Genomic DNA, 12,856 nt, shown 5'->3' on the forward strand with positions numbered 1-12,856 from the left:
GTCAGCATCCGGGGTACCCATCGTGCACAGATCTTTCGATAGCCAAGCAAAGCAATAACGTGACCCACACGTTCTTGTGAAATGCCGATTGTGCTTGCAATTTCTCTCTGAGTGATACGACGATCGTCCTGAATCAACCTGTCAATATTTTGCTTGTGAAACTCGGTGGTTGCTGTCACAGGACGTCCAAATCTTTGTTTGTCACGCTGGTCAGATGTTCCCGCCTCAACATCTTTAAACTTACTCGCCCAACGACGCACAGTACTCACTGCTTTCATTCTCTGATGAATCTCCTTTAAGGTGACACCTTCTGCTGTCAAGAATTCAATGACTGCACGTTGCTTAAATCGCATTGACCGACAGTCTGCATAGGGTTCCATACTTTACACTGTAACAGCACAACAGTTCACTAGGTTAGGTTAGGTTACTAATCTAATCTAACCTAACCTAGCCAATGTTAAGGCTTCCCGCCAACTGGAGCTGTAGAGAAGAGGCTACGGAGCAAGCCAGTATCTGTCGTATACCATTGCTGCCAACTGTTGAAGAGCTACGAAAGTTCAAATGGCTCTGAGCACTATGGGACGTAACTTCTATGGTCATCAGCCCCCTAAAACTTAGAACTACTTAAACCTAACTAACCTAAGGACATCACACACATCCATGCCCGAGGCAGGATTCGAACCTGCGACCGTAGCGGTCGCGCAGTTCCAGACTGTAGCGCCTAGAACCGCTCGGCCACCCGGCCGGCATCTACGAAGGTAGAGTCATTACTTTTCAGTCAACCATCGTATATTTCGCGCTAGTTTTCTCCTACAAGAGAGACGACATATATGAAAGTAAAGAGATATTTATGTTTCACAGAGAGAAAGCCTACACTACGCATGAGTAAGAACATAAACAGATAAAAGTGTTTTATTGAAAGTCAATTCAACAGTGGAAAGATCAGAATTATTTGACGGAAAAATAATTTTCGATGTTATTTATCACTAAGCAAGAAAAACAGATACAAAGGATAAATTAAAAAGGCGGTATTTACTTCGTTCTAGATATTATTTAACGTGTCTTCAAGTATATATTTTCTCGAACAAATGAATGTATATGTTCTGAAATGTTTGGACAACACTTTTCGTACTCTCAGTTCTTAAGAGAATTTACCTCACGGCCATTGATAAGAACATCCACTATGAATTACGCTGTGGTCATTAAAACTCTGTTATCATTGCTGGTTCCTACATTTTGTTACTAAATTTCGATTCATCTTCGTAAAAATGGTAGTCCCTCATAACCTCACCTTACGGTTCAGATGTCAAACGGCACAGTAGACAACTCTCACAACATACGCTATTTTGGCACTGACGTGTAAACGAAGAGAGAGACGAGACAGTACAGAAATAAAACTCCTGGAGGCTGCAGTAGACTCACTTGTCTCAGGTAGCCTACTGAGACAAGAAAGTCGATTGCGTGAAAAGGCTTTTCATTGTCCCTCACTTTCTTCTAAAGCCCGTTGGCTCGGTAGGAACCAGTTTATACAATCACACAGCACCGGCCGAAGATCCGCGGAAGTGGGGCAACCTTCAAACTTGTGATCAGTCGCTAACTGCATGCAAATGTTGCTACGAAACGGTAGTTAGAAAAGAATAATGGTGTAGTACCGCGACCCAGTCTTTGGTCAGAAAATTATTGGTCTCTGACAAAGGTAGAGAGAGGTAGCATGGAAGCACCATATACTGAAGTGATAAAAGCCATGGGCCGGCCGGGGTGGCCGAGCGGTTCTAGGCGCTACAGTCTGGAACCGCGCGACCGCTACGGTCGCAGGTTCGAATCCTACCTCGGGCTTGCATGTGTGTGATGTCCTTAGGTTAGTTAGGTTTAAGTAGTTCTAAGTTCTAGGGGACTGATGACCTCAGAAGTTAAGTCCCATAGTGCTCACAGCCATTTTTGATAAAAGCCATGGGATACCTCCAAAAATAATGTATCACCTCTGCAGAAATATTGAGCCATACTGCCTCTGTAGCCGTCAATAATTGCGAAAGTGTTTCCAATGCAGTATTTTGTGCACTAACTGACTTCTCGATTATGTCCCATAAATGTTCGACGTATTCATGTCGCGAGATGTGGGTGTCCAGATCATTCGCCTAGTGGTGCTGTTCGCACTTGACGTCATAAGGAAGTATCTAAGAAGAGCAGAGACGAAAGGGTAATCATTCCAGAGACGATACGGATCGCAAATGGTAAAATCTACTGACATATTCGACTTTGACGAAGGGCAGACTGTAATGGCCCGGCGCTTGGGAACGAGCATCTTGGGAACGGCGAAGCTGCTCGGCCGTAAGCGTGCTATTGTAGTGAGCATCTATGGAAAGCGACTGAAAGACGATGAAATTGCGAGTAGACTAAAAGCTGCTGGAATACACGCTTTATTGCAGAGCGTGAGACTCGAAGGCTTTGTTTGACATGCGGAGATCTGCGGCAGATCAGACGACAGAGCGCAATGCTCTTGTAGGCACAAGTGTTTTGGAGTGCACAGTTCAGCGCATGTTGTCGAACGTGGGGCTCCACAGTAGACGACCCCTACGCGTTCTCATCATGATCACCCAACGATTTCGTCAGTTCCCATTGTAATGATCACAGGATCAGCAGGATTAGACCGTGGATCACTGGAAACATGTCAGGTGAAGCACCGTTGTTGTTGTTGGTCCTATCCGGATATGCTGTCAACCAGGCGAACAGCTGCTCGAAACATGCAACGCGCCACGGTCGCAGGCCGGGGAGGGAGGGGGGGGGGGGTAGTATTATGCTAGGGGGAACATTCAACTGGATTTCCATGCGATCTATGGTATTAATCGAAAGCACTCACCACGAGAGCTGTGGACAACGTGAACATAGTTGCCGACCAAACGCATCCCTTCATGCTTGATGCTTGGCCGACGGCGACGGCATCTTCCAGCGTAATAACTGGCTGTATCAAAAGGCCATAATCGTGCTTCAGTGGTTTGAGGCGCATGATAGTGAACTCACGTTTATGTCTTTGCAATCAAATTCGCCTTATCTGAATCCAATGGGACACAATTGAGAAGCTAGCGGGCCCCAACTCCGCGTCCATAAACCACCAGGCAGTAATACGGGAATTGTGTGAGCTGTGTGGAGACGTCTGGTGTCACATACCTTCCTAAACCTACCAAGGAACTTTCTAATCCATGCCACGCAGAATTGCTTCTGTATTGTTCCAGGGGTGGAATAACACTTCATTAAGCAGGTGCTCGTGATATTTTGGCGCTCAGTGTACGTCTGATCGTCATTTGCGCTACTTTTGACGAGCACGTGTATCGTAGTTCGGTTCAGACCTGATGTGAGCCTGAGGCAGTTGTAAGGATGAGTTCTACGGCCAAAAGAGACATTCGGTAATTTAAAGCAAATTAATGCTGTATCTGATGATAACGAAAGAAACAGAAGAATCCATGCAAAGAAAAACTAAAACTCACCAGTTCTATTCGCAGCATTCAGTAAATGAGATGATCCGAGGAATATGATGGAAACGACACATTAACTATCTACAATAAACTTCCTTGAAGATCAGCAAAGCGAAAGGTAAGTGAAAATATGTTGTGCTAATTTTTCTCAGTCATTTATTAGACGTGTAACGCGCCCTGTTATTGAGATGGATTACGTTGAACTTCATATCGTTGAAGATGAAGTGGCTCTGTTTCGGTGTGGTTTAGTCACGTGATGTTTCATTGGTCTCGTAGTTTTTCTGAGAATGCATCACGAACAAGGATTATACAGGCATCTCAGGCGGTCACGTCTGTCTTGTATTACAGATTTTTCCCTTAAAAGAGGCCACAGTGTTACTAAATCCTAGTGCCAGCTTGGTTCAGGCGTGGGGATGAACTTTTATCTCCCCTGTCCTGCCAAATCAGACGACTTGTACATTGTACAGCATTGGTGGTCTGTTTGGGACAGAGAATTCGATTTCAAATTTCCAGTTATCTCAACACAGTTTCGGAGAATAATGTAGCATGAAAACTAAGAGTCTCCCGAATGGCAAGGATACTTTCCTGTTGCTTGCCTGAGGGTCATCCTACGTGGATGGGCTCGCTGCCTGGCCGGTTTGAGAAAATATTCCAACCAGAAAAGGCTGACTGTATCAGCTGCCAACATACAGGAGATGAACACTAATATGAAAACAGCAAAACCACAACACATTACCATGCCTAATACGGTGTAGGAAACCCACTGGTATTCAAAACAGCTTACAGTCGTCTCAGAATGGATTATTACACACTGAAATGTATTATGAGCAAATCTAAAAGTTTCTCAACGTGCTCTCCAACCAGCACCAAGTCAAGGCAAGCCAGACCAACGCCCCATGTTGTAATCAAAACGACAAGCAGACAGAAAGCCGACATTGCGGAAAGCAGAACAAACCCAGAATATATTGTCTCACCTCTCGGGAGCAACACAGCCTTAGCGAGGAGAAGACATCAACGTTCTAACAGCACAGATTCATTTCGCAAGACAGAGTAAAAGTTTCACAACAGCATCTAACAGCCTGCTGATATGGCGGAAAGGCAACGAGCTGAAGTCCTGAAAGCAATACTTGGAAAACAGAGGGGCGGTGAAGACCGCTGATGAGCCCGAAGAAGTATGCCAGCCAGGCACAACGCACTGCCTCAGGTGAGAGGTAATAAATACTCAGGCTTGGCATGAATCTTTGAATCTTTACGTTCCAGTACACTAGCTACAACGTCAAGGCTGTGATGTGCCGCCACCGTTCGCCAAGATGGCTTGTGCCTTCGAGACTGCTACCTATCTAATATGCTGTACTCTATCGCTGTTAGCTGATGTGAACACTTCGAGACTTCTGCCTCTGGCTTGCTAAGCTGAACTGATGGTGTTAGCCGCACCGTTCATCTGTCGCAGTATTTGCACTAACGACTGCTGCCCCAACTACGACCTGTAAGCAGTCATCGACATCCCCAGCCTTCCACGATGGAAGGGCTGTGCTGTTGTTTATGTCCACACCGTGCAGAGCTGCTGAGAGATTTTCTGAGCAGTTCCCGTCGATGTCTACGAGAGTGTTCTGGCAATACAAAGTCGCTGTCCTGGGCGACAACGCCTGCTGCACCGGCTACGCCGGCCGACAGAGGGGCCTGTCGACCGCCCGACAAAAGTAAGGGTCTCAACCCACGCCCTTACAAGATAAATGCAGGTCCCGTATGGTTTTCAAGCGAATTTTTATCATTCTTCCTGTAAAATAGTGTCAAGTTCAGGTAACGACGATGGAGATGGATAGCCAGCACACACACTTCTCTCCAAAGTAGACTACTAAGGCTCAATAATTTTGAAATCTGAGGTTATGGTGAGGCTACGGTAGCACTGAAAAACCTGAGTCGAAACAAGGCCCCGGGAGTAGACAACATTCCATTAGAACTACTGACGGCCTTGGGAGGGCCAGTCCTGACAAAACTCTACCATCTGGTGAGCAAGATGTATGAGATAGGCAAAATACCTTCAGACTTCAAGAAGAATATAATAATTCCAATCCCAAAGAAAGCAGGTGTTGACAAATGTGAAAATTACCGAACTATCAGTTTAATAACTCACGGCTGCAAAATACTAACGCGAATTCTTTACAGACGAATGGAAAAACTAGTAGAAGCCGACCTTGGGGAAGATCAGTTTGGATTCCGTAGAAATATTGGAACACGTGAGGCAATACTGACCCTACGGCTTATCTTAGAAGCTAGATTAAGGAAAGGCAAACCTACGTTTCTAGCATTTGTAGACTTAGAGAAAGCTTTTGACAATGTTGACTGGAACACTCTCTTTCAAATTCTGAAGGTGGCAGGGGTAAAATATAGGGAGCGAAAGGCTATTTACAATTTGTATAGAAACTAAATGGCAGTTATAAGAGTTGAGGGGCATGAAAGGGAAGCAGTGGTTGGGAAGGGAGTGAGACAGGGTTGTAGCCTCTCCCCGATGTTATTCAATCTGTATATTGAGCAAGCAGTGAAGGAAACAAAAGAAAAATTTGGAGTAGGTATTAAAATCCATGGAGAAGAAATAAAAACTTTGTGGTTCGCCGATGACATTGTAATTCTGTCAGAGACAGCAAAGGACTTGGAAGAGCAGTTGAACGGAATGGATAGTGTCTTGAAGGGAGGATATAAGATGAACATCAACAAAAGCAAAACGAGGATAATGGAATGTAGTCGAATTAAGTCGGGTGATGCTGAGGGAATTAGATTAGGAAATGAGACACTTAAAGTAGTAAAGGAGTTTTGCTATTTGGGGAGCAAATTAACTGATGATGGTCGAAGTAGAGAGGATATAAAATGTAGACTGGCAATGGCAAGGAAAGCGTTTCTGAAGAAGAGAAATTTGTTAACATCGAGTATAGATTTAAGTGTCAGGAAGTCGTTTCTGAAAGTATTTGTATGGAGTGTAGCCATGTATGGAAGTGAAACATGGACGGTAAATAGTTTGGACAAGAAGAGAATAGAAGCTTTCGAAATGTGGTGCTACAGAAGAATGCTGAAGATTAGATGGGTAGATCACATAACTAATGAGGAGGTGTTGAATAGGATTGGGGAGAAGAGAAGTTTGTGGCACAACTTGACTAGAAGAAGGGATCGGTTGGTAGGACATATTCTGAGGCATCAAGGGATCACCAATTTAGTGTTGGAGGGAAGCGTGGAGGGAGACCAAGAGATGAATACACCAAGCAGATTCAGAAGTATGTAGGTTGCAGTAGGTACTGGGAGATGAAGAAGCTTGCACAGGATAGAGTAGCATGGAGAGCTGCATCAAACCAGTCTCAGGACTGAATACCACAACAACAACAAAAACACGAGGCTATGGTGACCAGAGGAGGTGCGAGAATTCATCCTCGTGCCCACAAAACCAACCCTGGCCGATGCGAATACGAGCTATGTGAAAAGTGGACCTGTCATTCTGGAATACTGCATTACTGTTGTAGAACAAACACTGTATCATGGGATGGACGTGATCGGCCAAAATGGTCACATAATCCTTGGTAGAATGCAGCCCTGCAGAGCAACCGTGGATTCCATGGAATACCGTGATATGGCTGCTTAAATTACCGCTTAATTGCCACCGTGTTTCACTCTTTGAACGTAAACTGGGCCATAAGCAGGAAACAGTGTGAAACAGGACTCATCCCACCAACTGATATTCTTGCATTGCCCCATAGTCCAGGTTTTTTGGTTTCGGCCCCACGTTTTCCTGTTACGGGTATGTACATCACTGATGAGTGGTTTTGGAATTCCAGCTGGCCCTGCAATTCCCTGCTTATGCAGCTCCCTTCGTGTTCTTTTGGTACTGACCTTCTGAAGTGTGACACATAGTTCTGCAATGACTTTTGCAGCTGTTTTGCTCTTTTTTTCGTCACAGTTCTCTTCAGTGACCGTCTGTCACGGTCACTCAACACACAGTTTCGTCCGTGTTGTGGCTTGGTGGATGATGTCTTTATACTTTCTCTGCATGCGGTACAAATCTTCGATACGGTGCCTCTTGAAACATCAGACACTTCAGTTACCTTTGTTGCGGGAGCATCCATCATATGAGGACCAACAATCCGCCCATATTCGAATTCACTTAGCTCCAGCGTAATGCCATCCCAACCACACAGAACACTGTTCTGACCACGATTGATTCTTGCAACTTGTTGAGGACATTGCACAGATTCCGTTCGTGGTAAGACACAACAGAGCAACCTGCAGGCTTGGCTAGCATTTGCGTTTTTATATAAGAATGAATTTCTGGCGTTGTTTCCATATTTTTGTCCAAACCCTGTAGCTCTTAAATTTTGCATTACACATGTAAATTACAATTCTTCGGACCAGTTCTTTCCAAATAATGCCTCTCACTGAATTGAAATTTCTTGTAAGGTATTTCAAAGCGGACCTAAGCAAATTATAACTATCAAAAAGTGAAATACACATTACTGATGTTCCATAATAATATTAAAATTTCTTGTAAGGTATTTTAAAGCGGACGTAAGCAAATTGTTATTATCAAAAACTGAAATACTCATTATTGATGTTCCACAATAATATTTCGTTGTGAACCAGTTTTCGGCTTTTTAGGCCACCTTCAGACAACTTAAGACTAGAGTGACAGTCCACACAATACCTTTTACGACTATATATCTGTACGAAAAAACACAAGCATTATGAAGTACACAAAGAAGCTATAGACAAATTGACCTTATACAGCATTGTACTCAAGTTTAAAAGTAGGAGAATGTACACGCCAGAATAATGCACAGGTGAGTACTGGCGCAGAATACTATGTTATATAGATAAAATAACTGGTGAATGTGATGAACGAGCAAAAAAGGAGAGAGGATGGTGCCAGAGATGAGAAAGGAGCCAATGGAATGTGAGTGGGGAACAGTTATACTATTTACAATAAGCGTATCATGTTATGGGTAGAACAATATCAATAGGCTGCTGCTATTTTAGCAAGGGTGAATAATAGAATTGTGTATGATCGTTAAGGATTCTGTGTATTAACAGCCAGAATTTCAAGTGATGTTAGTTTCCTGCCTTTATTTTCTCTAGGAAGAACACCACATTTAATATCGTAAGAATGACATTCATTCAGAGCATGCTCAGCGAAAGTGGACTCTCTTTCATTTGCAGTCTCCTACTCCTTTCGTTTTCAATCAGTCTGATGTGTAGACTATCTGTTTAGTCTTAACTCGTCTGAAAATAGCCTAAAAAGCCAAAAGCCATTTCATAACCAACTATAAAAAAAAATATTATTGTGCAACATCTGCACAGTGTATTTTAGTTTTTAATTCGTCCCTGTCCCTCCAAGTACCGATGGAATATTCCATAAATGTGACATTATTATTACAAAATTAAAACATTTTATGTATTTTAATATTACTATTATTAAAATAACTGGTTTCTGTGAAATGTTGACAGTCAGGACTAATTATATTGGGGAAAGGGAGGCGGGCGGGCAAAGAGGAGGAGGAGATTAGTGCTTAACATCTCGTCGACAACAAGGTCATTAGAGACGGAGTAGTAGCTCGGGTTAGGGAAGGATGGGGCGGAAATCGGCCGTGCCCTTTCAAAGGAACCATCCCGGAATTTGCCTTTAGCGATTTAGGGAAATCACGGCGAACCTAAATCTGGATGGCCGGGCGCGGATTTGAACCGACGTCCTCCCAAATGCGAATCCAGTGTGCTAACCACTGCGCCACCTCGCTCGGCGCGGTAGGCCAAAACAAACTGTGAGCACACACACCCTCCCTTTCCACCGGTAAGAGTCGAACCCAGGACTCGCACTTGACCACAAATAGCGTGAAACCGATCTGTAAATAGTGTGCGAGTTGTATTCATGCGTCTACTGAGCTGCAGTTATTATGCGACAGGTTAACGTGAGAATCGTGACGTTAAGGTTCTTATTTTATACGTCTGTGACGATCCATTATAGGCGCAGTGCGAGTGTAATATCTCTTTATATACTACTAATTATCCCTGCACAATTCTATGAGTGAATTACTTTTCCTGCTTGACCATCTATATACTCGCAGAATCGATGCGCAAAGTAGTACAGTACTATTACTATTCCATGAGTGCATAATTACTCATTGTGATATTCTCTCTGGTGTGTTGAGAGGACTTCTAGGATCTTCTCCGTGCCGAATAGCCGCATTGAATAATTTTAATTTTGCTATCGAGATTACTGGAAGAAAGAGATTGAAAATATATTGTATGCTACTCAAGAAAATATATACTGAGCATTTACATCAAAGGTGTGTAAGGAATTTCATTATATATGTACTCTCTAATTGGAAATTTGCACGGAGGTGTCGTTTCGTTGGTAATCAGAAGGGAACTTCCGATAGATTGGAAACGAACCTGCAATTATTAGATCCAAGAGCTCCATTATTTCATCAGATAATTAAACTCTACCAAAGCAACCTTTCCGCTTGATCTGAGGTCTCCCGACTGACTACGCAACGCAAGAAAACCAAGACATTTTATTTACACAGGATTGCAGATCGTTTCGAATCATCGAGACTGCGGACAAGGAGAGTCATCGTCCTATTCTGATTAAACAAGTAAAGCTTAATTATAACTTTCTTGAGCGACTGTGATGACTGTGATATGGCTGCTTATGAATGAGATCATTAAAAAATACTAATAACTAACTTTCCTCCTCACCAGCAAATGATAAACAACGAGAACGAGCTGGAACTAAGCTGCAGAGATATCCTGTGCTGACAGTAAAAGTTGCCGACAGGAAAGGATTCACCTATTAGACAAGAATTGCACTCCAGATAAACGCCAGAACAAACCAATTTTTAATCGAGGATAGAGCACGCAATAAAATGATACGATTGAAGCTCGTTGCTTGATGCTATAAAGTCTTCCTGAGCCAACTGTTACTATGGAGAGAACTCAGTAATGAAACTGTGAGGAGTAAGAGGTTTAGTATTAATGAGATATCTGTATGTTACTCAAATAAGATGCAAGCTTTCCGAAGGAAAAGAATGGCTCACCATAGTCTGCCATCCTGAGAACAGTAGCCGCCAGCACTGACACGTCCTGCTCCCTGCTGTTTGCCAGACTCTTTGCGCTCTCGGGATTAACAACCGAGATTCTGCCTTGACAGCAAAAGTTATAGCTCCAGTATTACGCCTTCAGCTCTTGTTTGCGACCATTATTTTTTTCATTCATTTCGCACGAATGAGCAGACCTTCTGTTGTGGGTTGGCAGGAGAGCCAACACCGTGATATTAGAGGAAGCCGAAAGGCACGCGTTTTAGCTCACGCAGACTGGCGTGAGGTCTGGAACAGGTCAAGGAAATTAGACTTTAGCAAAAAACGGACGTAGCTGGTGGAATACTTAACTTTAATCCATTAATGGTGAACGTCGCTCTTGACGGTACATTATTCATAATCTCAATAGTAACTCGTAATGGCGCCTTGCTAGGTCGTAGCAAATGACGTAGCTGAAGGCTATGCTAACTATCGTCTCGGCAAATGAGAGCATATTTTGTCAGTGAACCATCGCTAGCAAAGTCGGTTGTACAACTGGGGCGAGTGCTAGGAAGTCTCTCTAGACCTGCCGTGTGTTGGCGCTCGGTCTGCAATCACTGATAGTGGCGACACGTGGGTCCGACGTATACTAACGGACCGCGGCCGATTTAAAGGCTACCACCTAGCAAGTGTGGTGTCTGGCGGTGACACCACACCTTCATTATTGAATCTTATTTTTTTCGCGGTCACAGGTATAAAATCCCTTCATCAGGGTCTGTGTTTCCTTTTTTTAAAATTTCATATTTATGCAACTGTTGTACGTTACTTAATACTAAGCCGCATCTACACCTACCTACTTGTGCTGCCACGAGCACTGCTGGTTACTTTCCCATTCCATTCACAGAAGCAGCTGGGGTGGGAAAATTCCCTGTGCAGTTCTGCATCATCTACATACTCCACAAGCCACCATATGGCACATGGCGGACAGTACGTTGTACCATTGCTATGCTCAAATGGTTCAAATGGCTCTGAGCACTATAAGACTTAACAGCTGAGGTCATCAGTCCCCTAGGACTTAGAACTACTTAAACCTAACTAACTTAAGGACATCACACACATCCATGCCCGTGGCAGGATTCGAACCTGCGACCGTAGCGGTCGCGCGGTTCCAGACTGAAGCGCCTAGAACTGCTCGGCCACACTGGCCGGCCATTGCTATGCATTCCTCTTCCTGTTCCATTAGCAAATTCAGCAAGGGAAGAACAATTGTTAATATTGTCTAATCAAAAGTATCCAGACACTCGTATGTAATGTGGAACTGACGACTAGACGTCACAAGAGGCGGACCCGCCGGTACAAAAGGAAGTGTTGTCAGTACAAAAATGGTTCAAATGGCTCTGAGCACTATGGGACTTAACTTCTGAGATCAGCAGTCCGCTAGAACTTAGAACTACGTAAACCTAACTAACCTAAGGACATCACACACATCCATACCCGAGGCAGCATTCGAACCTGCGATCGTAGCGGTCGCGCGATTCCAGACTGTAGCGCCTAGAACCGCTCGGCCACCTCGGCCGGCTGTTGTCAATAGAAAAGCGGTAACAGCGGTCAGGAGATCTCAGTGGCTTCGAACGTGGACTAATCATTGAACGTCATCAGGAACGTTTCAACTCTTGTAAAGCTGCCCAAGTTTACTGTTGCTGATGTGACTATGAAGCGGAAACGCGAAGAAACAACCAAGACTAGCAGACTGCCTTCATGTACCGATGGAGGGAGACCCTCTTGCAGTGCGAATGTTGGTTGTAAAAAAGGAAGGAACCGCTCTTGAGTTCCAAAGTGCTACCAGCAATATAGCTAGCACAGTGACTGTCTGTATGAAATTAAAAAGAATGAGGTACAGTGGTCAATACTGAGCGACTCTTGCATTGGTGTAAAGAGCGTTTCCATTGGACTGTGATGACTGGAAACAAGTGATTTTGAGTGATTAATTACATAATACTCGAAGGAACGATTTGGGTTTGGCGAATGCATGGAGAACGGTACTTGCCATCACGTATAGCGCCAATACGCCCCCTTATTGCACCTAAGAAAACGCTGAAGGTGGAGGGATATGGACACATTTTTCTGCATTGTGTACTGTGGACAGTACAGGAACAGTTCGGAGACAATAGTTATTTCTATCAGCATGACAATGCACTCTGTCACAAAGCAGCGTCTGTGGGGCAATGGTTTGTGGACACTAACATTGCTGAAGTGGACTTGTCCGCCCAGCATCCCGAGCTAAAGCCAGTGGAAAACCTTTGGGATAAGTCAGACTGTAGACTTCGCTCCAGATCC

At 44.0% G+C, this 12,856-nt stretch overlaps 1 protein-coding gene across 1 annotated transcript in view; it reads right to left on the reverse strand.

Annotated features, from left to right (window-relative positions):
• LOC126185062 (organic cation transporter-like protein) overlaps positions 1–10,566 on the reverse strand; it is a 236,984-nt gene extending 226,418 nt beyond the window's left edge. Inside the window, exon 1 of the mRNA XM_049927818.1 lies at positions 10,541–10,566. Coding sequence (XP_049783775.1) covers positions 10,541–10,553 — 13 coding nt within the window. The 5' untranslated portion in view covers positions 10,554–10,566. The remainder of the gene's footprint in view (positions 1–10,540) is intronic.
• Between the last annotated feature and the right edge of the window lie 2,290 nt (positions 10,567–12,856).

The sequence above is a fragment of the Schistocerca cancellata genome, chromosome 4, assembly GCF_023864275.1.
Source record: "Schistocerca cancellata isolate TAMUIC-IGC-003103 chromosome 4, iqSchCanc2.1, whole genome shotgun sequence".
NCBI lineage: Eukaryota > Metazoa > Arthropoda > Insecta > Orthoptera > Acrididae > Schistocerca > Schistocerca cancellata.